The sequence below is a fragment of the Macaca mulatta genome, chromosome 9 (assembly GCF_049350105.2).
Source record: "Macaca mulatta isolate MMU2019108-1 chromosome 9, T2T-MMU8v2.0, whole genome shotgun sequence".
NCBI classification, from domain to species: Eukaryota; Metazoa; Chordata; class Mammalia; order Primates; family Cercopithecidae; genus Macaca; species Macaca mulatta.
Window position 1 is genome coordinate 15,152,598 of NC_133414.1, and position 27,663 is coordinate 15,180,260.

General features: G+C 39.6%; 1 protein-coding gene across 2 annotated transcripts in view; it reads left to right on the forward strand.

The window, feature by feature from the left end:
* Nucleotides 1-27,326, forward strand: part of PRPF18 (pre-mRNA processing factor 18) — a 44,444-nt gene extending 17,118 nt beyond the window's left edge. The window contains exons 5-11 of one of the 2 annotated variants that reach the window (XM_015146470.3): nucleotides 1,257-1,370; nucleotides 6,180-6,326; nucleotides 7,748-7,816; nucleotides 9,867-10,007; nucleotides 10,135-10,206; nucleotides 12,507-12,662; nucleotides 26,867-27,326. In XM_015146470.3, the coding sequence (XP_015001956.1) occupies nucleotides 1,257-1,370; nucleotides 6,180-6,326; nucleotides 7,748-7,816; nucleotides 9,867-10,007; nucleotides 10,135-10,206; nucleotides 12,507-12,662; nucleotides 26,867-26,947 (780 nt within the window). In that variant the 3' untranslated portion in view covers nucleotides 26,948-27,326. 2 annotated transcript variants of the gene reach the window in all.
* Nucleotides 27,327-27,663: the final 337 nt, after the last annotated feature.

Genomic DNA, 27,663 nt, shown 5'->3' on the forward strand with positions numbered 1-27,663 from the left:
TATATGTTACACATGTATGAATCATTATGAATAATTACAAAATAAATATTCATATAACCATCACCCAAGTTTGGAAATAGGTTTTCAGCATCTTAAAAGCTCTGCATATGCAGATTATAACTCTCTCTTTTCTGAGGGAGAAGTTTTTGGTTTGATGGTGGTATTACAATGCGGACTCTCCATTATGGTAGTTATCACCTGGCTTCAGATTTGATTTTCCTTCCTCTATAAATGCTGTCATTCCCTCCTATCTTAGTGTTTTCCTGTGTGTCCTGCTGCACAGATTGGTCCTATCGAAGCACTGAGCTAAACGACTTAAACTTCCTGGTTACTTAAGGTGTGATGATAATACAGTATATCTATTCATGGAAAATTAAAGAATAAACAGCTTACTTTTTGCATCTACATTTCAAAACAAGTGTTTGATCACCAAGAATATGCTGGCGTAGGGATTACTATTTGTCTTTCCATTGTTTTTAAAAGAAGACTAAGAACAGTTACAATGATGTAAAATGAGGGCTACATACATGCCCCTTTTCTTATAAAAAAGAATTTTGTTTTAATCTCGCAGTGGAAGAGTTGGTTTATATGAGGGGCAGGTGGTTTATATGAGGGGCTTTCTTTAGACTTGAATTGTAGAGTCAGAGGTCAGATCGCTTTCTAGGAGCTATTTGGTAATAAAATTAATAACAGTGACTTTTGAGTCAAAATAGATTTTTAACTAAAGTACTTGATTTTCTGTTTGATTTGGAAACAACTTTGTTTAGCTTAATTGAAATGATTTAAAATATTCGAAGGAATTTATACTTTACACAGAAGCATGTATTTGGGTAATTAGCTTTGTTAAACACCAGGCTTGGCTTTTAAGGTATAATATACAAATTGTTTTTGAGATGTTTAGTTTTTTCCTCTCTCAAAAGTTAAATAGCTGGATACAGTAGCACATGCCTGTAATCCCAGCACTTGGGGAGCCCGAGGCAGGTGGATCACAAGGGCAGGAGATTGAGACCATCCTGGCCAACATGGTGAAACCCCGTTTCTACTAAAAATACAAAAATAAGCTGGGTGTGCTGGCGTGTGCCTGTAGTCCCAGATACTCGGGAGGCTGAGGCAGGAGAATTGCTTGAACCCGAGAGGTGGAGGTTGCAGTGAGCCAAGATTACGCCACCGCACTCCAGTCTGGGTGGTAAAGTGAGACTGTCTCAAAAAAAAAAAAAAAGTTAAATAATTTACTGGGTATCTGTTTCACTTTGTAGGTAATCAGAAGATTGAGAGAAAGAGGAGAACCAATCAGACTATTTGGAGAAACTGATTATGATGCTTTTCAGCGTTTAAGGAAAATAGAGATCCTCACACCAGAAGTTAACAAGGTAAGAGGACAGAACAAAGCTAGAAAAATACGACTGTACTGCATTCACTAGAATAGAGTTTGACTAATTGCATTATTGTAGGCAACAATGGGAAAATAAAGTGGGCAGATTATTGCTGCTGAATGGAAGTTTTCATTAATTTTTTGAAAAGCACATATCTTAAGTATAACATTTAATGCATTTTGACAAATACATACAAGCATATAACCACTGCCCTTATAAAGAAATAGAACAATTTTGTCACCAAAGAAATTCCCCCGAAAGCATCAGGAACAATAGCGAATGGATGCTAGGCTTAATACCTGGGTGATGGGACGATCTGTGCAGTAAACCACCATGACACACATTTCCCTATGTAACAAACCTGTTCATCTTGCACCTGTACCCCTGAACTTAAAAGTTGAGAAAAAAGGAAAAAAGGAAATTTCCCCAGTACCCCTTCTCAGCCAATCCCCATATTTCTCCTCGTCCCCTCCTGGGCAGCCACCATTTGAATTTTGGCATCATGGATAAATTTTGCTTGTTCTCATATTTCATACAGATAGACTCATAGATTGTGTGTCTGGCTCCTTATGCTCAGCATAACAGTTTAGGTTCATCCATGTTATTGCAGATACCACTAGTTTCCTTTTCATTTTCCAGTGATACTCAGTTGTATGAATATATCAAACTTTGTTTCCAGCTTTGGGCTATTAGAAATAAAACTGCTGACTGGGCGCGGTGGCACACGCCTATAATCCCAGCACTGTGGGAGGCCGAGGTGGGTGGATCACAAGGTCAAGAGATCGAGACCATCCTGGCCAACATGGTGAAACCCCGCCTCTACTAAAAATACAAAAATTATCTGGGTGTAGTGGCGTGTACCTATAGTCCCAGCTACTCGGGAGGCTGAGGCAAGAGAATCACTTGAACCCACGAGGATGGTGGTTGCAGTGAACTGAGATTGCGCCATTGCACTCCAGCCTGGCGACAGAGCGAGACTCTATCTCAAAAAAAAAAAAAAAAAAAAAAGGAATAAAACTGCTAGACCATTCTTATGCAAATCTTTTTTTGGAACTATGTTATTTTTCTTGGGTAAATATGTTACGACTCTTGGGGAGATACCTAGAAGTAGAATTGCTGGATAGTAAGAGTAGATGTATGCTTAACTTCATAAGAATTGCCAGTCATTTCCAAACCCCAGCATGTGGTATTGTTAGTCTTTTTAATTTTAACCATTCTCTTGTGTATCTGGTAGTAGCTCATTGTGGCTTTAATCACATTGCCTGATGACTAAAGATGAGGAGCATCTTTTCATAGACTTGTCTTCATTTGTGTAGTGTCTATTGAAGTCTCTCCTTATTTATTTATTTTTGAGGCAGGGTCTCACTCTGTCACTGCTGGAATGCAGTGGCATAATCATGGCTCATGGCAGCCGCAACCTCCTGGGCTTAAGCAGTCTTCCCACCTCAGCCTCCCAAGTAGCTGGGATTACAAGCGCCTTTTGTTCATTTTAAAAATAAACTTGTCTTTTTGTTAATGGATTATAGGAATTCTTTATATATTCTGGATAGAAGTTCTTTGTCAGATATACGAATATTTTTCTTTTTTTTTTTTTTTTTTTTTTTTTGAGAGGGAGTCTCGCGCTGTCGCCCAGGCTGGAGTGCAGTGGATGGATCTCAGCTCACTGCAAGCTCCGCCTCCCGGGTTTGCGCCATTCTCCTGCCTCAGCCTCCCTATAGCTGGGACTACAGGCGCCCGTCACCTCGCCCGGCTATTTTTTTGTATTTTTTAGTAGAGACGGGGTTTCACTGTGTTAGCCAGGATGGTCTTGATCTCCTGACCTCGTGATCCGCCCATCTCGGCCTCCCAAAGTGCTGGGATTACAGGCTTGAGCCACCGCACCCGGCCACGAATGTTTTTCATGACTAGTTTTTTGTAGTTTATGGCTTACCTGTTCTCTTAATTGAATCTTTTGCTGAACAGAAGGGTGTGTGTGTGTGTGTGTGTGTGTGTGTGTGTGTGTGTGTATATATATATACACACACATGCTTTTTGTTAATGGATTATAGGAATTCTTTATATATTCTGGATAGAAGTTCTTTGTCAGATATACGAATATTTTTCGTGACTAGTTTTTTGTAGTTTATGGCTTACCTGTTCTCTTAATTGAATCTTTTGCTGAACAGAAGGGTGTGTGTGTGTGTGTGTGTGTGTGTGTGTACGCACACATGCTTTTTGAGTCAGGGTCTCACTCTCACCCAGGCTGGAGTTCAGCATGGTCATGGCTCATTGCAGCCTCTAGCTCCTGGGCTTAAGCGATCTCCCACCTCAGCCTTCCAAGTACCTGAGACCACAGGTGTGCGCCACTAAGCCCGGCTGATTTTTTAACTTTTGTAGAGGTGGGGCCGCTTCATGTTGCCCAGGCTGATCTTGAACTCCTGGACTCAAGGGATCCTCCCGCCTTGGCCTCCCAAAGTGCCCGGCCCAGAAGTTTTTTATTTTGATGAAGTCCAATTTATTGATTTTTCCTTTTATGGTCATTGCTTTTTGTGTCCTGCTTAAGAAATCTTTGCCTATCCCAAGGTTTCAAATAGATATTCTTTATTTTCTTCTAGAAGCTTAGTATTATAGTTTTTGCTTTTACATTTAAGGCTCTGATCTTGTTTTATGGCTTAGCATATGGTTTATTCCACAGGCTCTTGAAAAAAGTATTGTTTTGCTTTCATGATACAGTTCTACAAATGCCAATGATGATAGTGTTGTGCAGATCTTCTGTGGCCTTGCTAACTTTTTATCTACTTGCTTTCTGAATTATTGAGAAACAGGTGTGGTTATCTATGACTATGTAACAGACTACTCCAAAACTTTCTAGTGTTTGTTTATTGTAAAGAATTTATTATTACAGAATCTGTTTTTGGTGACTAACAAGCCACCCTGAAACCTGGTAGCTTAAGATAATTTCTTATTGTCTTAATTACCAGTTCTGTGGTTTGATTGGGCTGGATTGGGCAGTATCTTGCTTGGGGTCTTTCTTGTGATTGCAGGGAGATGAAGGCTGTGGCTGAAGTCATCTGAGGCCTCTCCTGGACTGGTCTTCTAAGCTGATATCCTGCCCCTTTCCTGGCATCTCAGTTGAATGGCGGGAATAGCTGGGGCTGGCCAGGCCCGCTCCCCGACCTGCTCCCTCTTTGCTAGCCTGGGCTGTCTCACTGCTTTCTTCGTTGCCAAACCACTTTCCTGCTTCACTTCCCAGCATTGCCATTCCAGCCCCACAACACTAGCAGTTGCCTTCAGTCCGCTGTGTCTGTAATGATCATTTTTCCTTTGCTTGCTGTGTTTCTGTCTTGTATGCTCTGGTTGAAATCTTGTTTTTATACTTTCACAGGCAATTCAATGACCACATCTTTTCTCGGAATCTATTTTTGATCCCAGTCAGAATTAATTGTTTCCTTCTCCATGCGCCTATGAGTAAACCTTTGTTAGGGTACTTACTGTTTTTTTACTATTATTAGAGTTGTGTGCATATTTATTTCTTCCTGGTGGGCAAAGGCTGTTTTACCTTTGTATGCCAAGTCTTGTGCCGTGCATCTAGAGGTTTTGAGGAGAAAGCACAGGAGCACAAGGTCTGGATTCCATTCCTGGATTATAATCATCAATTATGTGACCGTTGGCAAGTCTTTTAATCTGTTTGAGCCTTGGAATCCTCATTGGTAAAACAGAGGCAGTGATACTTGGCTCACCGGGATGCGCTGAGAATTCAACGAGGTGACCTCTGGGAACGCCTGGCGTCATACTTTATACACAGCAGGTGATCAGTCAGTGCTTGAGAAATTATAAGTGTTTTGAGTTGAATGTTTCTCTTCTGTGTTTATGAAGGGACAGTAGACAATGATCAGATGCTTTCCGTGTAAGAACGTTAGGAGTTAACATTGGTTGAATGTGCACTGTGCTCCAGTAACTGTTAAAAGCACATCATCCATTTCTTAGTTTACTTATTTGAGTTGATGTTTGCGAGGTTCTGGAACAGCCTCATCACATAGTAACTGTTCACTGAAATAAAAAATAGCATCCTCATGACAGCCCTACATAGTAGATGGTGCCGTTACTCCTATTCTGTAGGTGAGGCTACTGAGGCATACAGGGGTTAAGCAAACTGTTGAAGAGCTGTTTAATAGTATGTGGCAAGGATTTGAACCCAGATAGCCTTCACTCTCAACCTACCCTATAGCCGCCTCACGGCCATGTTTCCTTGGCTCTTAAACCTTGCAGCTGATTCTCATTCATTTTTAGGAAGATGAGGCTTCCATTTTTCATTAAATGGTCATGAACCATACGTGCATAAAATGTGAATTTGCTGGTTTGCTAGAAACATAGCTGAGAACCTGGGATATAGATGAGGCACCAATTTTATTACACTGACATTTCTGAATGTTTTGGGAGTTCACGGTAGTTGAGGTTAGACATTGTAAATGAGCTGGGCAAATGGCTTGGGGACTCTAATGGAGACCTGCCACTTTCACTAAGCCTCATTAGAAAATTACAGCATTTATGAAGATTCTTATTTGGATTCGTCACTCACGTGTATTTTTTTTCTGACCAGCAGACTGGCCATTGTTCATGCATTGTTTTAATTTAAATATGTCCATAAGAATTAACTTTAAACGAACAGTAATGATACTTGTGTGATAAATTGATGTCATTTGAGTTCCTGCTTTTGCTGAACTCTTCTTGTGGGGGGAAAAATACTTGCAGTTATTAATGAAAAATCAAAGGTGAAACAACAGTGAAATTTTGTAACAGTTGTTCTTCCTTTTTTACTTTTCTTAGGGATTGAGGAATGATCTGAAAGCAGCCTTGGACAAGATTGATCAGCAGTACCTCAATGAAATCGTCGGTGGTCAGGAGCCTGGAGAGGAAGACACACAGAATGATCTGAAAGTTCATGAAGAAAATACCACAATTGAAGAGTTAGAGGTAATCTCTATACCAAGCCCAGCACATCGCTGGCACTCTTCTTTCCTGTGGAGCAGATGGCCGAGTCGGGCAGATTGTTGAGTGCAGAGCACACTGTCATCTTTGGTCTTTGTTTATTTACTCCCTGCTTTTATTTATTTACTCCCCTTTTTCTCATCCTCCACTCACATTCCCCTACTTCCTGCCTTCAAAAGGAACCCATTCTAATATGTTGGATGCACATCCTTCTGTTTGTTGCTGCTTTTGTGACCTGCAGTGTTTTGTGAGCATGTATTTTTGATTTACAGAAATGATGTTATGCTGTGACATTCTTTATTCTGTTTTTTACTTGTCTTTTTTTCATTTAGCGCTATGTTTTTAAGAGCCATCCTTGATGCTATATGTACATTGAATCCTTTGCTTTTAATTGCTACATAGGATTCCATGTGTTATGCCATTCACTGCATTTGACTTTTTGTTCTCCTGTAATGATGGACAGCTAGATTGTTCCCAGCTCCCTCCTACCACAGACAGCTTTCTGATGAACAGTCTTGTGCATAACCATGATGGCCTAACAAAATGGGACTGTGGGATTTATATATGTATATTTAACTTGTCGAAGTACTGCCAAGTTGCTCTCTGGAATGGCTGTCCTAGTCTACACCCAGCAGTGTGAGGCCCTCGTGTCTTTCAAGCCCTGCTAATGCTTGGCAATATCTTGCTGTCTAATTTTTGCCACAGTGCTGCTTGTGGAGTGTTAATGTATAATCTTAATGAAAAAGCAATTTTGTATCATGTAAGTGTCTAACATGTAAAATAAATATGGGTTAAAGTTCTTAATGCTTAAGGAAACATAAACTGTTATTTTTATGTTTCCTTTAATTCCTGACTCTTGCACGTGTAGCTGTCCCTCTGAATGAGATCATAGTTGAGGAAGATGTCATTTTAATCCCCTCCTTCCTCCAATACCTGTCTATGGTCCCTAAATTTTACTAAAATAATTGGTATGGGCAACCAGTTGTGTGCTTTTCCCCCCATTGGTGTATTTATTTATTTTTAAAAAACAGCTTTATTGAGATATTGACATACCATACAATTGACCAATGCAACATATACAAATCAGTGGTTTTTAGTATATTCACATGGTGGTGCAACCATCATCACAATCTAATTTTAGAACATTTTTGTTCCCCCACCCGAAAAGAAATCTCACATTCATTACCACCTCTTGACTTTTCATAAAAGATAACATGCTCTCCAAGTTTAAGTGGCAAATCCATGTTTTTTGGTTTTGATTTCTTATCTAGAAATTCCATCAGGTTTTTAAGTAAAAATTGAACAGCATGTGTGACCAACAGCCATGTTTAGACTGGTGTTGGTAATATATATGTGTAGTTGTTGCTTTGTATTAATGAACAGAAGTATTGTTTGTTTTTCTTCAGGCGCTGGGAGAGTCCTTAGGGAAAGGCGATGATCATAAAGACATGGACATCATCACCAAATTCCTCAAGGTGCGTGTCTTAGGCCAGGGGAGGAGGATGCCTTGGATCCTTACGAACTATTCTTATATTTTTGGATTACCAAGGGTTAAAGGCTGGAACGGGAAAACCTCAATACACATTTCTCGCACATACATGATGTTTATGATATCGCTATGCACTAGATATAGCAGTTAGTGAGAGAAAATGCATATTTACTTGTGGCTTTTTTTTTTTTTTTTAACACAGAGTCTCGCTCTTGTCTCCCAAGCTGGAGTGCAATAGAGTAATCTCAGCTCACTGCAACCTCCACCTCCTGGGTTCAAGTGATTCTCCTGCCTCAGTCGCCTGAGTAGCTGGGATTACAGGCGCCCACCACCATGCTCGGCTAATTTTTGTATTTTTAGTAGAGATGGGGTTTCACCATGTTGGCCACGCTGGTCTTGAACTCCTGACCTCAGGAGGTCCACCCACCTCAGCCTCCCAAAGTGTTGGGATTACAGGTGTGAGCCACTGTGCCTGGCCTACTTTTCTTGTGGCATGTTTTTTAAAGCTGGCTCATTAATGTAAACACATAGAAAAGAATCACAACAGCAGAATTAATAAGAAGTTGGTAGAGTTTCTTATTTTTTTCTTGAGACAGAATCTTGCTCTGTTGCCCAGGCTGGAATGCAGTGGCACAATCTCGGCTTGCTGCAACCACTGCTCCCCGAATTCAAGCAATTCTCCTGCCTCAGCCTCCCGAGTAGCATGCCACCACACCTGACTAATTTTTGTATGTATATATATATGTTTTTTTCAGTAGAGACAGGGTTTCACCCTATTGGCCAGACTGGTCTTGAACTCCTGACCACAAGTGATCTCCCTGCCTTGGCCTCCCAAAGTCCTGGGATTACAGGTGTGAACCACAGTGTCCAGCTGAATTTCTTATTTTTTTTAGATAACCTAAGGAAGAAGAGGGGTCTAGCTTTTTTTTTTTTTTTTTTTTTCTTGCGAAAGGGTCTTTCTCTGGTGCCCAGACTGGAGTGCAGTGGTGTCATCATAACTCGCTGTAACCTTGAAATCCTGGGCTCATCAACCTCCCGAGTAGTAGGGCATGTACCACTACGCCCAGCTAATTGTTTAGTTTTTTTTTGTAACCTTTCAGAGAGTGTGCATTTCTTCATTTCTACAGATAACTGCCTGTTTTTGCTATGACTTGCTGATTCCAACTTTCTTCTCAACGTTTCTCTCTTTAGTGGTCTAGGTAGAGTGTGAACAAATCCCAGATATTTTAATGTTTATTCACAAACTGTGTTCAGACCAAGAGATTTACATGCAATGAATGCTTTTTCTTGTATGTACAGTTTAGATACAACATATTAGTCATCAAGATTCTGAATATATTGAGGATACGGCATGGAACTCGATAGGGCATAGGAACTAGTATGAACTAGAATTTCCTCTTTGAATGATGGCCTCTTCTTTTATAGGATATGCATAGATGATGTGCCTAGAGGAAAACATCCTCGTCAGGCTTCTCTGTTTCCTACTCCCAGAAAGGGTGCCCTTTATACAGTTAAACCCGAGGGCCACGAGGTAGTTCTCTAGGGGTGGAGGTGGGAATGCTGGGTCTTGGCTTCTGTATTTCTGTTTCTCTTTCTCCTTCCTCTCCTTTAGTCAGGTGCTTGAGTGGTTTTTAAACTTAATCATGGTCTCTACAGCATATGTAGAAAGTCCAGTTTTTTTGTAACTTGTAACTTGTTGAATTTTATGTATGTAATACAAATACAAATACAAGTTTATTTCCTGTCAAATAGTTAACTGTGAAACTTGATAGTTCTTTTTTGAGAGAAGGAAATTACCTTGAGCTGGGAAGAGATGTAGACTAGGGAAATTAGTGACTTGCCAAAGGTACTACTTCAAAGCATTATCATGACGAATAAGCAGAACTAGCTTATTAATTCTATATTGTTTGGTGGCATTTTAATCAAGACATTTACTTTAAGGATGATTGTATTCTGTCTTTGTGTGCTAGAGAGCATTTAAATTTACTGAACCACTGGGTGGCATTGTAGTCTAAACTTACCCATCCTTTCAACAGTTTCTTCTTGGCGTTTGGGCTAAAGAATTGAATGCCAGAGAAGATTATGTGAAACGCAGTGTGCAGGGTAAACTGAACAGTGCGACCCAGAAACAGACCGAGTCCTACCTCAGACCACTTTTCAGAAAGCTACGGAAAAGGGTGAGGTTTCTTGGAAAATACTTTTTTAACTGACTTAAAAAATACAGTATAAATTGAGAATAAATGCATTCTGTTTTTTCACTATACATAGTAGCTTCCAAAATTTCTTCTTATTTTTTTTTTTCAGAATCTTCCTGCTGATATTAAAGAATCAATAACGGATATTATTAAATTCATGTTGCAGAGAGAATATGTGAAGGTACATTCCCATGCTGTTCTTTGAAATTGTTAAGAGTATATCTAGGTTATGTACATAATATAATGCTCATTTGGGATAGGAGGATTTTACATAGTAGATTTAAGAATAAATATGAGATGAGTTAGTAGTAAAAAGCGTTTTATTTTCTGTTGTATTTGCCAGCTTTACTGTTAGGTATTGAATAACAAACCTGACTAAGGAAATACAGACCTCATCTGTATGCTCTTAGTCATTTTGAAAGTAGGCCTAAAGGTTCTTCGGAGCATGAACTGTATATAGGCAGCGTTCATTTTATGAATGGGATTGAATTTCAAAGTTTTGTAAATGGCTGATTATGTTTTTCCCATAAAAACAACGTTGTATAGATGAGTTTCCCAGGATGGCTATAAAAGCCCCTTTAATCTGTAATATAGCTGAAGTGTTGTACTGATGGTACAGTGGAATTTAACCACTCTTTGTAATTGTTTCTCTGGGGAAATGGTTCAAGCAAGGCTTCCAGGACTCATCTCTCCCATTTCAGTGCTGCAGACCCGTGCAGGGGAAGACTCCCCTCCGTCGCCCCAATGTCTATACTCCTGAATGGGCTCTGGGAGGTGGTGGTGAGGGGAAGGGTGCTGGTGTCCAGGGCTCCCTGAGGTAGAGTTTAGAAAGGGGTGAGAGGAGGACTGTCAGTTAGTACAGGGGAACAAGAAGAGAAGGGCCCAATGCACCAGTAGTGGAGATGAGGAAAGGGCAGAGTTTGAGGGAGGCTTCTTGTGGCTGTGCCTCCCAAGACACTAGGAGTAGAGCATTTCAGTGCAGCAACCCCACTGACAGTGCCAGAGCGGTAGGGAACTCGGAATGACATTGCTTATTCGGTGCTGTATCTGTGTACTCACGTAACAGGGGACTTCTGGCGTTCCCGAGTGACCGCATGATTTACTTGATTAGAGCCTTAGTCTAATGAGGTTCCTGCAGTGATTTTACTCTTTTTAAGAGCCAGCCAGTTTTCTTAAAGGAAATATTTTTGCCTTACAGTTATAAATTTCTTCTTAGTTTCTGTCAGTTGCATGATTCTTACTTAGGATGGTTGCATTGGCGTGGATGGATAAGGTCACTGTCACTGCAGGAAGAATGCACATCACTGCCTGCTAGAATGGATGCCTTTCTTCTTACTGCCTTTTCTTGTGATCACATATCAGAACTAAGTGCAAGTGCAAGCTTGTTTCGTATAAACTACAGAAAGAACCAAGAAGCTTTAATAACCTGTTTAGACAATTTCTTTGGAATTTGGGGGAAACTAAATATTGAAATTTTTATCAGTTAAGATCCAATGTTAAAATTTATACACATGAAAATTAGTGATAAAAATGTACATATGCCCTTTTAAAATTAAGCTTTATAAAATCCTTTGAGCAGAGCAAGTTCAAATTTATCTTTAGGGTAGAAAATGATCTTCCAGCTATCCTGTCTGTAGTATCTGATTTAAAAAAATATTAACTCTGCCTATCAATCTCATAGGTGTCTGATTTTTTAAAATTAAAATCTCCTTGAGGCCTGGCTTTATAAGCTTCTCTTAAACCTGGAGGTCTTTTAGAATTTATTTGCTTTCTGTGTTTCTCGTTCTTCCTCACAGCTAGCCAGCTTGGTTAGGAAAAAGAGCCATTTGTCTTCATTGGTTTCTATCTTCATTTTTTGGGGGCTCTTCTTTAAAGGTTCTTGGCAGGTGGGAGGTTGGGTGAGGGGCAAAGTGGAGCGATCTCATCTTTCAGCTATTCGACTGGAGGGCCAGTGTTTCCTCTCTGTTTACACATGTTATAGACCTGGTGTGGTGGTCCCCACATACCGAGCCCCCACTGCCTTCGGGGAGCCACGATGCTGTGTAGGGAGTGGATATTGTATAGGGTTGGATGATAAAAAACTACTTAGCCCCTGTCTTCTACATGACCACCTATGGAGAAGACTAAGGAGACCAAAACTAGAATTTTCATCAGTGCATCGAAGTGCCTACTTGGTAATTCCAGATCTGAGATGTATTAATTTCCAGCACACAAAGGTTGCAAAGGAATGTTTGCCTTTTTTTTTTTACTCACAACCTACCTTTGGTTTCTGTTTTTCCATGGACATTGGTGGTCCTGGGCAGGGCAGTCTGTTACCCTATATTTTAATCTGTTTTGTTTGAATAACAGTAATGGTAATATTTTCGATGTGCCCAAAAGGTGGATGAAAATTACATCATAAAGGGCTGTGAAATACTTTCAATAAGAATTTGAGCCAATACATTTCTGCCTTTCTGATTTCTTCTTACACTTTCCTTTCAGGCAAATGATGCTTATCTTCAGATGGCCATTGGAAATGCGCCTTGGCCCATCGGTGTCACTATGGTTGGTATCCATGCTAGAACTGGCAGAGAAAAGATTTTTTCCAAGCATGTTGCACATGTTTTAAATGACGAAACTCAGCGGAAATATATTCAGGTAAGCAATGTGGAGGGCTGGGAATTGCCCTGGAAGTGAATATTCTCTAATTCCCAAAACTCTAAGTCTGGAAATCAGGCAGAGAATTACAGCAGATAGAACACAGCATGATAGGATGGAAGTCCCCTCTTGATCAGCAGTGACATTGAAGCCACCTTCACTGAATAAAGTAAAAACTTTTCAACTTTCAAATATGTTGGAAGACAGGGTGAAGTATTGTGCTTTAATTACCTTAGCGCTGAAATAAAACTATTGCAGTTTGCTTTTTTTTTTTTTTTTTTTTAAAAGACATGTATTAGCAAGTAAAAGTTGAGCTCATCAGCGAAATTTGGGAATATACTGAAGGGCAACAAACTTAGAGTATTTCACAATAAATCCTTCTTTGTTGCTTTCAAGGTAAATCTAACATCTGCTGGGTTCAAAATGTATGGAGAGTAAAGACTTGACTTTAATGCATGTAGCATATAACAACACTTCTCTAGTCATGTGAATAGGTCTAAAGTGCTGATGGTTTATTTTCTTCAAGTTGTACATGCTTCACATAAACTTGTTGGTACTGTTGTTGGGCTAAACTTTTCTCCTTAGTGGGAAGAAAATCAACTATAATGTAGTGTTTGCCAAATTGTCATAAATCCCAGATTGTGTCTGTAAAATGACTTGCTGGGTGATAGTTCTAAAACTTGACAATGATACTCTGGAAGTTTACTTAAAATTTGAAGTTCACTTAAAATGCATAAAGTGCTTTCAGATTTTGTGCCAGAGAACAGTCATTACCATATTCATGAATTATCTTTTTGTTTTTATTTCACTTCCAAGTGCTGAATGTTAATTTGTGTCATCTTTATGCCTTAGTCACATATAATAGCTTTTTAAAATATGATTTCAATCGGACTCCCTCATGAGAACTGTATACTTTACAGAGTTCAAATATACTTCTGGAAATTCAAAAACATTTCCATTTTTTAATAACCACCAGTGAGTGTATTAAAGGCAGAAGCTTTTAGTTGGAAAAAAAAAAAAAGTTGCTTAGCTTTAACAATAGCAAACAGGTTCCAAAGATTCAATTTGCTAATTGTGTTCATCTATACTGTGGCCAAAGGTATAGTGTATAAAAGTTCATATGATTAAATCATTTGCCTGAAAGACAACATTTCTTATAAACAGTGATGTGATTTTCACCTCCCCAAAGAGTGATTTTTTTTTTTAAGTATACCTAGCATTTATTCAAGAATTCTGGTTTATTTTGGAAGCTATGTAATGACCTGTCCTTACTCCATTGTTCTTCCTTTTTATCTGTTCTCTTCCCATTAAAAAAAATTCTTCTTTTGCCCACTAGGTGATTAGAGAATATCGGTGAGCATACTGTATCTGAAATTTAGCAAGGGGTTTGATGCAGACCCGGTGATATTCTTGTGGATAGGGCAAATCAGGTTGGACTCATAGCTCACTGAGAGAGGGAAGCCACGGAGCATTAAATAATGGACTCATGTCTCTTAGGGTAGATGCTAGAGATGTATGTCAGGGGTCTTAGGGACCTCAGTGCTGTCCTGTTCAACCTTTTAATGACTGACTTGGATGACTATACCGAGGGATGGGTTTATCAGGTTTGCAGACAACAAGAAACTAGAAGGGATAGAGTGTATGTTAAGGTGGAAAAGAAACTGCTATTCTAGAAGTTCTTGACAGACTAGAGAGAAGGGAAGAGTCTAAAAATACAGTGTTTAGTAAGGAAGGATTAGCATTAAGAAAATTGGATCCATATACCCATTTGCTTAAGCTTATAATTTGGGCAGTGGATATAAAAAAGAATTAGAGCCTGAGCATGGTGGCTCACACCTGTAATCCCAACACTTCGAGAGGCTGTGGTGGAAAGATTGCCTGAGGCCAGGAGTTTAAGACCAGCATGGCAACATAGTGAGACCCCGTTCCTACAAAAAATAAAAACTAGCCAGGCATGGTTGTGTGTGCCTGTAGTCCTTGCTACTCGGGAGGTTGAGGCAGGAGGAACTCTTCAGCCTGGGAGTTCAAGGTTGCAGTGAGTTGTGATTGCATCTCTTCAGCATCAGTGGCAGAGCAAGACCCTGTCAAAAAAGAAAAAATAGAGAGAATTTAGTGGACTAAATTTAGTGTAATAAAATTGGTAGTATGATATGGCCACCTAATAACTTAGTGTAGGTTCTCCAGGGCAAGAACATAGTTCAGTGTTGTACCCCTAGAATCTAGAACAGTATCTGACTCATGGTGGGTGCTCAGTAAGTATTTGCTAATTGAATGAATTCATGATACAGCAAGAGAGGTGATAATAATTGTTCTTTTTCTAGTCCTTGGGAAAGGAGACTCTTGGTGAGAATCTGGGCAGGAGTTCTAGATCAGCGGTCCCGGACATCTTTGGCACCAGGGACTGGTTTCATGGAAGACAATTTTTCCACGGATCGAGGAGGTCAGGGGGATGGTTTCAGGATAAAACTGTTCCATCTCAGATCATCAGGCGTTAGTTAGTAAGGAGCATGCAACCTGGATCTCTCACATGTGCTGTTCAAAGTAGGGTTTGCGCTCCTGTGAGAATCTGATGCCACATGGATCTGACAGGAGGCAGAGCTCAGGTGCTAATTCTCTCGCCTGCTGCTGTGTGGCCCATTTCCGGACTGGCCACGGACTAGTGCCGGCCTGAGGCCCAGGGATTGGGGACTTCCTGCTATAGAAAATGGCAGAACTTTCTGATGGAAGAGGATTAAACTCGTTTTATGAAACTGGACAGATTTTTAGTCAGTGTAAGACAAAGCTTTTTCAGAAAACATTTTTATTTTGAAATAATTATAGACTCACAAGAAGTTGCAAAAAATAGTAAAAAGCTTTTTAATAGGCAGAATTGTCCCAAGGTGGGAGATAGAGGAAGACACCCACCTCTTGATGTCTGGAGGCGTAAACCGTTGCCCTTTTTGGCCCTTCGGGCCAGATTCCTCTCATTCTTTTCTGCCATTTTCCCTAGAGGCCATTGCTTAAACCTCAAGTTTCAACTCATGTGCCCAAGAGTCACTAAGATAAAGAGTGAGCTGAGTGTTAAAGAAATCTCTGCCTCTGTCTGTCTTCCACTTTCCTACTCCTTATGTAGGTGCAACTAGAAGCCGCATTTCATTTTCCTCTCAACTGTGCTGTAAGAGAAATGAATGATGCAGAAGCGATACTGAGTGTCAGTGATGCTTGGCCTCTCTGTTGATGAAGTCACTTGAGCTCATTGTTACCTTGTAGGAATATGATCCCAGTGTTGCTGGATCTTCCATTTATTTTTTTAATGAGAAGCAAAATGTTGGTTTTTGAAAAAAAAAAAAAAAAAAACTCTCCTATTTTTAAATGTTGGCATCAGCTAAAAAAAAAATTAACTTTGTGTAAGTCTAAACAGAATGCCAGTTTGTGATCTGTGTCCTAAACCCATAGTGTAACTCAAGCAGAAGAATGTGGCCACCCTATGTTAGAGTTTTGTAAAATTCTTGGTTGCAATTTACTTGGTTACTAATTTACTAAGCTGTCTAAAGAATCTTCCTCTTGTTACTTTGGTATCTGAATGAGATTAATTTGAATTCTCCTAGAAAAAAGACAATTTATTATGTGAAGTTTAAGTCTAGGGTTGGCAAAATTTTTCTTAAAGGATCAGATAGTAAATATCTTGGGCTTTGTACTTCTTGCCATCTCTAACTACTCACCCATGCAGCTAAGGCACAAAAGCAGCCGGTGGCTGTGTTCCAGTAAAACTGTGTAGAAAAGAGGCAAATGGGCTGACAACCACAGTTTGCTGCCTAGTAAATGTATGAACCCCAAACCTTTTTTACATTAAGATATTTGCTGAGGAGGCAATTAGGAAAATCATTTAATAATTATTTCTTTTTAAATTGCAGTATAAAATGCCTCAACAAACATTGTAGTGCTTGAAGTCTACTAACCTTAATGGCATAGCCCAATAATTCTTGATAACATGTCATCTATGTCAAGCTATAAAACAAGATCTGGAGTTAGAGCATTTCCAACAGGTTCCTTCATGCCTGTTGCCAGCCTGAATCCTCCTCCTCCTATCAGAAGTAAGCATTATTCTAACATGTACCATTATTGGTTAGTTTTGCTTGTTTTTGGACATCATGTAAATGGAAACTTAAAATGTGTGAGATAATTTTTTATTTAGAAATACTGGTGAAAAATATGTTTTATGAAATATAGAAAATAATTCAAGGGGCTGTTTCACTGGAACATAGATTTCATCTTTTGGTTTTATGCAAACCTTTATGGAACTTAAACAATGAAAGTTATTTGAAGTACTCTATTTCTCACAAAAATTAAATATACCACAGGGAGGGTTCTCTCCAGGCAGATGAAAGGGAAGTTCTATAGCTTATTAGCTTGCTTCAAGTCTAGGGTTAGATAGAAATTGGTGGTAGTAGCTTTAAGGCCTTTGTTCATTCTTCCAAATAGAGATGTAACCGCTGGCCCAGACTTTGGGTAAAGCTTCTTTTATATAGGTTATAGGAAGCTCTTGATTATTTAGAGACTTTAAAATTCAGTCATTCCCAGATAGCTCTTGAAGAAGTTCACATCTTGGGCATTCTTTATTTGTCAAAAATGAGGGAAGGAAGCTAGACAGGAGAAAAAGATGAGGTGAAACGCAAGTCAGAGAGCCATTGCCCTACCAGAGCCACTCTTATCCTTCCTCACTGTGTTCCCTGCAAACGTGACTTTTACTAGCGACACTGATAGGCACTCTTGCCCTGTGGCTTCTGACTGGAGCAGACGATGAGAGGGACTAGAAGGCATTTTGTTGGTTGGAGAAGAATGAGTTTAGGGTATTGATTTTCCCAACTTCCTCCCTGGAGGGGCCCCTAGGGTGACTGCATCCCTCTGCCTGAGGCTGTCGCTTCTCTCGGGTGACTGTCTCCGTGCAGCTACCCTCCCTAGGTTCCAGTGGCACTCTCCTCCTTTGCTTTCAGAACTCGGGCTAGCCACAGTGTCCCAGGATTGTCAGCGCTAGGATGCTGTACTGTGTCTTGTTTGGTCCTAAGTCCAGCCCACTCCTTTGTAACATCCTCAAAACTACTATCATCACATTACCAGTTCTCCTGCTGGCATCCTCCTCGACATGTGTAGATGAATTGATCTGTGCATTGTGTGACAGATTCCTTTGGAGGTTAGAAGATTAAGGAATAATAATCTTCTAAATAATTTCTGTGAAGCTTTTGCTATTACAAAAGGTAAATATCCTATAATATTATTCCCTGGCACGTTGTTTTCAGTAAGCTTACGTTTATACAGTTCCTAGTAAAGACATCATTCCAATATTTTATGTCAGTTATTTCAATCCATATTTCAGGTTTTGGCATATTTCATCTATACTAGCATTTGCCAAATTTATTTGTCCATGGAACATTTGTGAGTTTGTAGTGTGTTCACGTATTACCAAAACTGGTACAACAGAAACATTCATTACTGCAATAAGTGATCACAGCTTGATGTGTATGTTGCACACACTATCATAGCTGTTGGTAAACACTCCCATGCCTTAGTGCTCTAATATATGCCACAGACTTGTGGGTCAAGTGGCTTCATGCCACAGCCTGGCATTCTGGGCTATGATAAGCTGTTTCCCAAAGGCGAGTTGTTGCATGTTGACAGCTGTCTACCTCCTTAATCTTCCTGGCATATTAAAAGAGTACATTTTTGGAGAAAAATACTCCTAGTATTTATGTTTTACATAGTAATACCTTTTAATGTTACAGAACACTAGTGTGTTTTGGAAACAGATTTGGGGAAATGCTGATCTAAACTGGGCCATGCTGCTTTCTAGCTGGCAGCTTAGTTGATGGTAAAGGGGCATTTTATTGTAGGGTATTAAATCTTAAATTTCTCAACCACATCATTGGAAGAAAAGCCAGACCAGTCTCTATTGTGAAAGCCTGTTATGCACATAAATGAAATCTTCCCTCAAATTAATCATTTGGAGTACATTTTTACTTAATTTTTGAGTTGTTGTTTGTAATTTTGTGTTAACTTTCTGCGAAATGAACCTCTGCACTGGAAACTTGTTCTCGTATAGAAAACAAAAATACAGAGAAGTAAAACACAAGAGCAGCAGAGTCTGTTTCTTACCGTAAACTATGCGGGCAGTTTGAGTTAGTCCCAAGCTATCTGTTTCCTTTAGTTTTTTGGTAAGTCCTCCAGATACTGAAGTTTTTGTATGTTTAATACTTACAGTGGGCTTCTTAGAACCAACATACAGTTGCCCCTATCTGCTATCATTCCCAGTGGCTGAACCCAGATCAGTAACTTAAAAGTCCAGAATGAGTTGTTTGGATGAATTCAATTTTAACAATATATTTGTGTGAAAAGAGTTCCCATAGGCCAAGTACGGTGGCTCACACCTGTAATCCCAGCACTTCGGGAGGCTGAGGCGGGTGGATCACGAGGTCAGGAGATCAAGACCATCCTGGCTAACATGGTGAAACCCCATCTCTACTAAAAAAAAAAAAAAAAAAAAAAAAAATTAGCTGGGCATGGTGGTGGGCGCCTGTAGTCCCAGCTACTTGGGAGGCTGAGGCAGGAGAATGGTGTGAACCCGGAAGGCAGAGGTTGCAGTGAGCAAGACTCTGTCCCAAAAAAAGAAGAAGGGAAAAAAACAAGTTCCCATAGACAGTATTTGAAGTATTGGCCTTTTAATGCATTACTACAGATGTTAGTTGAAATGATAGAAATGTACTTACTAAGTACACATTTTTTGAACATCACATTTCAGGTCAAAAGAGCATTCCTGTAGTATGAAGTTAGGATTAATTTTTAACTTAAGTATTGCATATTAATTTATTACTCTATTAGAACATTTGCAGTTTATGACAGAATTTTAAATAGCTGGGTGGAAAATGTCACTCATCTTATTTTTATATTCCTCACGTTCTTAGGATGCACCACTAAATGGATCTGTGCTTTCCTCTTTAAGTCTTTGTCTCATAGTGTAGACTAGCGAAAGGTACAGAAATAATTGATTTAACAGAATGTCTTTATACTTAAATATAAAGATTACTTATAAACAAAATATCTTCCTCAAGTTCTAATGATATATTAAAGAGGCAAATCAAGGCAAATAATTGTGATTTTAGTTTGGTTTGGTTTAAATAGTTTTTGTTTTCTGCAATAATAAAAAAATTGCTAATCTTTTTATAGTGGGTGCAGGTTCATTGTTTTAATGGTTTATTGATTTCTCTGGATATAAAGAACTTTCATTATCCAGGATATATCCTATATCATACTATGATTAACCAAACTGTATCTGTAGCTGATATTTGTATATCATATCTGGAACATTCTATATTACTTCTATTTAGACTTAAAAATTGTGACATACATAAAATTTACCATCTTAATCATTTTTATGTACAGTTCACCAATTAGACATTTATTTATTTATTTATTTGAGACAGGGTCTTATTCTATCACCCAGGCTGGAATGCAGTGGCATGATCTTGGCTCACTGCAACTTCCATCCCCCAGGTTCAAACACTTATCATGCCTCAGCCTCCTGAGTAGCTGGGTGTGTGCCGCCATGCCTGGCTAATTTTTTTTATCTTTTTGTAGGGACAGGGTTTTGCCATGTTGGCCAGGCTGATATTGAACTCCTGACCTCAAGTGATCCGCCCACCTTGGCCTCCCAGAGTGCTGGAATTACAAACGTGAGCCACCGCACCTGGCCTCACCAATTAGGCTTTTAAATGCAGAACATTTTCCTATAAATATAATGATATTTGAAAAATGAATATAGCTAAATATTGTATGGGAGGCAGTCATTAAGGAACCAATCAGTTCCCACTGTAGAAACTAGAAAAGCTCGGGACATGGGGGATATTAGGCACTTCTCAAAGGCCAGGCCATGGGAGAAGGCTGAAAAGAAGGAGTGGTTTTAAATTAGAATAAGTAGTCCAGAGGTTCCCTGCCCAAGTGGAGCTCCCCGCCTTCCTCCCACTCTAGCAGAAAATTGGGTTACTTTTGGATGGATATGTACTGCTCAGGAAGGGTAAGATGCCATACTGAAAACAGGAAAATTAAGTGGAAGTATGTAATATTGACACCTTTAATAAATGGCACCTTTAATTCCTGGTTTCCTCTGATGCGGGCAGCCAGGCTTTTACCCCTCAGTAAGTTGGAGGATTCTGCTCTGTGAAACTGACCCAAGAGAAAGGATCTAAGTTACTAACACTTAAGTGTTCCTTCAGTGAAAAAAGCAGCTTGCTGCCCTGTCATCTGAAAATGCAGTCCTATGGGCAAGCCCCACCTATTCAGGGAGTTTTTCCATTCAGCTCTGTAGTGCGTTACTCATCAGCATGAATGTTCACCTAAGATCCATCAGACATTTGGAGAAATTCCCCAACATGAAAACAGAGAAGGCCGGGCGTGGTGATTCAAGCCTGTAATCCCAGCACTTTGGGAGGCCGAGGTGGGTGGATCACGAGGTCAGGAGATCGAGACCATCCTGGCTAACACAGTGAAACCCCGTCTCTACTAAAAATACAAAAAACTAGCGGGGCGTGGTGGCGGGCGCCTGTAGTCCCAGCTACTCGGAGGCTGAGGCGGGAGAATGGCATGAACCCGGGAGGTGGAGCTTGCAGTGAGCCCAGATCGGGCCACTGCACTCCAGCCTGGGCCACACAGCGAGACTCCGTCTCAAAAAAAAAAAAAAAAAAGAAAACAGAGAACAAAACACACACACAGAAGAAAAGATCTTCAGAGAAACAGAATTATAGAGAACAGAAAAAAACTTCAATGAGAATAATTAATATCCTTAGAAGTCAAGTGTGGTGGCTCATGCCTGTAATCCCACCACTTTGGGAGGCTGAGGTGGGAGGAGTGCTTGAGACCAGGAGTTCTAGACCAGCCTGTGCAAAATAGGGAGATCGCTTCTCTACAAAAAATAAAAAAGTTAGTGGGGCATGGTGGTACATGCCTGTTGTCTCAGCTATTCAGGAGGCCGAGGTAGGAGGATTGCTTAGGCTACAAAAAAAAGTCTGAGAATCAAAATGAACTCTTAAAAATCAGCAAAAAATTTTATCAGCAAAAATTTAATAATTAGTGGGTTAGAAGATAAAGTAGAGGAAATATGAAAAGCAGAAAAGATAAGAAAATCAGAGTCAATCTATAAGGTTTGTAGCCATTCCAACAGAAATGGAAAGATAGGAAATAAAGAATTAATGCAAGAAAATGTCCCAGATCTGAAGGACATGAGTTTGTAGAATGAAAAGAATTCACTTAACACAGAGCAAATGAATAGGAAGAGTTCACATCAAGGCACAAAAGAATGCAGTGTCGGAAGGCCAAGGCTAAAGAGAAGACTTCAAAGACTTCAGAGAAAAGGTCACTTACAAAGGTGCAGGGATTAAAATACTATCATACTTCTCACTAATAGCACTAGAAGCTAGAAGACAGTAGAGCAGTATCTTTGCAATAGCTAGGGAAATAATGTCCAACTCAGAATTCTCTCTCTTTTTTTTTTTTTTTTGAGATGGAGTCTCACTCTGTCACCAGGCTGGAGTGCAGTGGTGTGATCTCGGCTCACTGCAACCTCTGCTTCCCAGGTTCAAGAGATTCTCCTGCCTTAGCCTCCCAAGTAGCTGGGATTACAGGTGCCCACCACCATACCCAGCTAATTTTTGTTATTTTTAGTAGAGACGGGGTTTCACCATGTTGGCCAGGATGGTCTTGATCTCTTGACCTTGTGATCTGCCCACCTTGGCCTCCCAAAGTGCTGGGATTACAGGCGTGAGCTACCGCGCCTGGCTGTCTTCCTTTCTGAACCATCAAGTGAAGGATAAGTACAGGCTAATAACATCTCCCATGCACACATTCTCTGCAGTCATTATCGTCATAGCTGACACTTATGTAGTGCTTACTCTCCGCTTCCCTTCAGCACTTTACAGCAACAATATGAGATGGACACTAACATTTCCCTGTTTTGTAAGTGGGGAAGCAGGCATCGAGAAGTGAGTTCTCAAGGTCACACGGCTAGTCAGTGGTAGAATTGGGATTGGAATGTGGGCAGTCTTGACTCTACCTGAGGATGTCCTCCACCCAAACGAAAAGATCCAAGAGCTGAGATGAAGCACAGAGCAAGGCGAGAGGAATCCCCAGGCTGGAGGTGCAGGGATGTCATGCTCCAGGATGGTAGCAGTACAGGTGGGTCCAGGTTAGAGTAGAGGGATGAAGGACTCCGGGAAGAAATGGAAGAGCTTATATTCCCTGGTGTGTCTGATCAGGTACCGAGTGATGTTTGGGCATGTGAGGGTTGGAGAATGGATTAGAAAAGCAAAACAAAAAGAGGAAAAAAACTTATGAGAGGAGAGGTCATCATCATCATATGTTATGTGGGTTTGCTTTGAACGATATTTGTGTAGCCTTTATTAAAAAAAAAAAAACCAAAAACCTGAATATTGATTTCACTAAGAATTGTGGTTTGGGGAGGATGGGGGAGAAAGTGCTTTTTAGGCGTGTTCGTGCATATGTGAGGCCAGTGGACAATAGTGTAATAGTGAGATCCTCTGCTTCATAATACGAAGTCAGGAGATACCAATAGTATTTGAGATGGAAAAACCAAGCACTGTCAGTATAGTATTTAGAAATATGGCAGTAAATACCAGAGGAAACACTTAAAAGGTTTGAAAAGGGTTGCTGGAGAGCTGGAATTAGGATTTGGAAAGAGTGAGGTAGGGGACTGCTATTATTCAATGCAAGAATTGTGTGATTTATTTATTTTTTCTCAAACAACATACACACAAAACCTGGAATTATCCTTGACTTTTTTCTTCCTATCACAACCCATATCTGATTCATGTCAAAGCTTGATGGTTCTAGATTCAAAGTATGTCTGGAGGCTGATCCCTTCTCACCACCTTTCCTGCTGCCACTGGGTCCAGCCACCACTTCTTATCTGGATTATTCTAGTGTCTTCTCTCTGGTCCCTGAGCTTCTCTTATTGCCCCTCTCCAGTTTCTTAGCAGCAGTCCCCAGACTGATCCCATTCACATATAGTCAGATTGTGTTGCTCTCTTGTTCAGAGCCCTGCAGTGGCTTCCTAGTTCACAAAGTCCAAGCCAAAGTCCTTCAGGTTGCACCACACATCCACATACCCCATTTCTCTGCTTTATTTTCTCCAAAGCACTTAGCATCGTTGAAATGTTTTCTTTTTTATGAATTTATTTTGTTTCTTGCCTGGCTCCCCTTACCACAATTCAATCTCAGGAGGGTGGGATTTTTTCTGACTTCTTCGCTGCTGTATTTCCAGAGCCTAGAACAGCCTAGAATAGTAGGCACTGAATAAACATTTGTTAGATAAGGGTATTGCCTTTATAAAAATAAAAGCCAGTTAAAAATACCGCGAGTTTTTAAGCCATTTGCCATAAGCTAAGCTAAGCAGCTCATTGTTTTACTGGCTTAAGCATCCATAAGCAGTTTGAAACTGAAATCTTGAGGGGTCTCATTGAAAAGATTTGTTTCCATTTGGAAAATAACCATATGCTGTCCTGAGATTACACACCTATCTCTGCCATGCACTCTCAAACTTGTTTACAAAAATTTATCATAGTGCTCTGTGGTAACTACTTATGACTAGAACGATTGATTTTCACAACCTGTGGCAGCTAAGATTTCAAGGAGAACACTAGTATATGTTTTTAAACCATAGAATCTGCTTAGTGGGTATAAATAGGCATCACACATGTCTTCTGTAAGGAGCACACACCTAAGATTCTAATTCTTCTAACATGGGGAAAACCACCTCCAAGGCAAACCATCAGTTTGCCTTCTGCTTGCTCATAACAATCCTTGCCATGCTTTGCTGCTGAGTGCAGCTCTTTGTATTTCATCAGGGTGTTCTCTTGCCTGACTTTGCCCTTCTCCTCACCTATGCCTTCAGGAACCTTAAGATGCCAAATTAGTGCTATCACCTGTATTTCCATGGCTACCAATCACAGTTCTGCAGACACATGATTAGAATTTGTAGCAGGAGAAGCTGGACTATGTGACGGAATGGTCTTTATCCCAAAGCAAATACCTGATTACATAGGGAACAACAACAACAACAACAACAACAACAAAAGAGCAAAGTGAATTACGTGTGCAAAAACCCTTCTTGTGAATCAGTTAAAAGATAACCTCCCTCCACACCCCTAATTCCTAAATCTCATAATATGGGCAATCCTTGAATCTACCAAGGACTTTATATACTTCACAGTCCTGTTTCTTTGATGTGGAATCTGTTAGATTATGGCTCCATTCATAGAAGTATGTCAGTTGTCCCTTAATATCCTCAGGGATTGGTTCCAGGACCTTGCAGATACCAAAATCTGGATGCTCAAGTCCCTGATAGAAAATGACGTAGTATTTGCGTATAATCTACGTACATCCTCCTGTGTACTTTAAATCATCTCTAGATTACTTACAATACCTAACACAATGTAAATGCTATTTAAATAGTTATTATATGATATTTATTTGTATTATTTTTTATTTTTTTGCTGCCGTTTTTTTCCGAATATTTTTTAGCCAGGGTTGATTGAATCCATGGACACATAACACATGGATTCTGACTATGATTAATATTTATGTTGTCTGCTTACTATGGGACCAATGAGATTTTGCAGGGATTTTTGTGGTGGTGTTTGTTTTGGTGATTTTACTGAGCTTAACAGGTGTTAAGTTACATAGATTTGAGTAAGACCTTTGGCAAAGTCTTTTCTTGTAAACAAGGAAATGTGTGTGTTAATGGATGGCACAGTAAATAGGATTCATTGCTGGTTACAGACTGTTCCCAAGATCGTTTTGGAGAGAGCTCGGTCGCGGGGTGTCTCAGGTCCCTGCCCTTGCCCTGGCCTGTTTGTACAGGGTATTGAATATTTGGATAATGACTTAGAGGACATGTTTACTGAGTGGTGGATGAGAAAGCTAAGAAGAATAACTAAAGCTAACTGACCAAGGATTTTAAAAGATCACAGACCGAAGCATGAGTTGAAAGAGACAGGATGAAATTGAATAGTGACAGTTGTTGTCATCAGCTTAAAATATCACTGGAGAACTGGCCAAACTGCTGTAGAGACAGAAGGTACTTGAATTTTGTGAGATCAGTGGGAATTAGGTGTGTGTCTTGTAGTTGTATAAAAACAGCCAAGGGTCTTGGTTACAGTTGCCAAGATACACAACAAAAGTAGTGCAGTCACTGCTTCTAGTGAATCCTGCAAGAATGGCCAGGTCACACTTGGAATGTACTCAGTTTTTACTGACATAATTAAAATGATTTTATTGTGTAATATTTGGTGCATACAAAAGAATACATGTAAAACACGAGTTATGAAGTAAGTAATAAAATGAATGTCTAAAAGCCTTATTCCCAGTTTAAGAACTAGAACATTCTGAAAACCATTGAAACGGTATTTTCCTTCCATACTCCGGAAGTAACCGCTACCTTGCACTTAAGTTTGTCATTTCTTTTCTTGTTGAAAAACGGTTCTACCATGTTACGTGTGTATTTCTAAGCAATACATATTTTTACTTGTTTTGGAATTTTATGAGAAGGGTGTCACTGAAGGTAGTAACACTTCATGCCCCTTGCTTTTTACTTTCAACATTGCTTCTAAGATTCATATGCATCAGCCTTTCCCAGCCAGAGCCCCTCATCTTGACCACAGAACACACAAAATAATTTGAGTGTATTTTCTGAGTCCTCCAAACATGATACATAAATAGTCTCCCAAAGTTTAGATGCATAAGGGAGAAGTTATCTCATTACATAGAATGGATGCCTTAGGCTGGGCAGTTAGAGCTTAATTCTCTATTGGAACCTGGTTGAGACTGGCTGAATTGTTACATGTAGCTAGAGTTAATTCATTTTTACTGCTGTAAGATATCCCATTTGTGAGCACACTAAAATATTTTTCATATGTCCTTCTATGGGCAGAAATTTGAGTTTCCAGTTTTTCGGTTTTGTTACTATGAACAGTTCTCTGATGAACATTCTTGTGCAGATCTGCAGGTGCACAGGAAAAATTTCTCTAGGCGTACATCTGAGTGAAATTGCTTTGGTCTGCTGTGCTTTAATGGGGGCATTGACAAACTGATGTGAGTTCAGAGGAAGGCAGGTAAGAATAATTTAACCATGTCATAACCAACCTTTGTTTTCCTTACTTTCTTAGGGATTGAAGAGGTTAATGACCATTTGCCAGAAACACTTTCCTACAGACCCATCCAAATGTGTGGAGTACAATGCACTGTGAGATCTGTGCATGGTGTGTTAATAACAGTAAGAAACGTACAGAAGCAGGCTGTGGACTTCTGGAATTACCAACAGGAATGAGGAAAGAAGAAAACTGGAGTTTCCAATCTCTGAGTTCTCCTTGATGTAACTCTTGATTGGTTTTAAGAACTGTGTTGGCCTTCATTTCATAACTGACTGCAAGCTGATTTTTCTTTCTTGCTTTCATTTAATTAGTCCAAAATTAAGTTTTAAAGACTTTTCCTCACAATTTAAATCTGTAGACAACAGAAGGGGGTTTAAAATGACCTTTTTTTCAGTTGACCCAAAAGTTGTGGTTAGATTAAAAAGAAACATTTGAAGATGGACTTAATTATTTCAGTAAAATACTATAATTTTCATATGTCTTTTGTGTAATATTTATATAAAATATTTTTATATATTTCAAAAACATGGGACCATTGAATGAAACTTTATAGTCCTTAAATGTTGCTGAACTTTTGCTGTCTTGCAATAGAATTTGAATGTAAATATTATTACTGGTATAATTCGAATGTTGTTTCTTTTTTTTTTTTTTTTTTTTTTTATACTTTACGTTCTAGGGTACATGTGCACAACGTGCAAGTTTGTTAAATATGTATACATGTGCCATGTTGGTGTGCTGCACCCATTAACCTGTCATTTACATTAGGTATATCTCCTAATGCTATCCCTCCTCCCCCTCCCACAATAGGACCC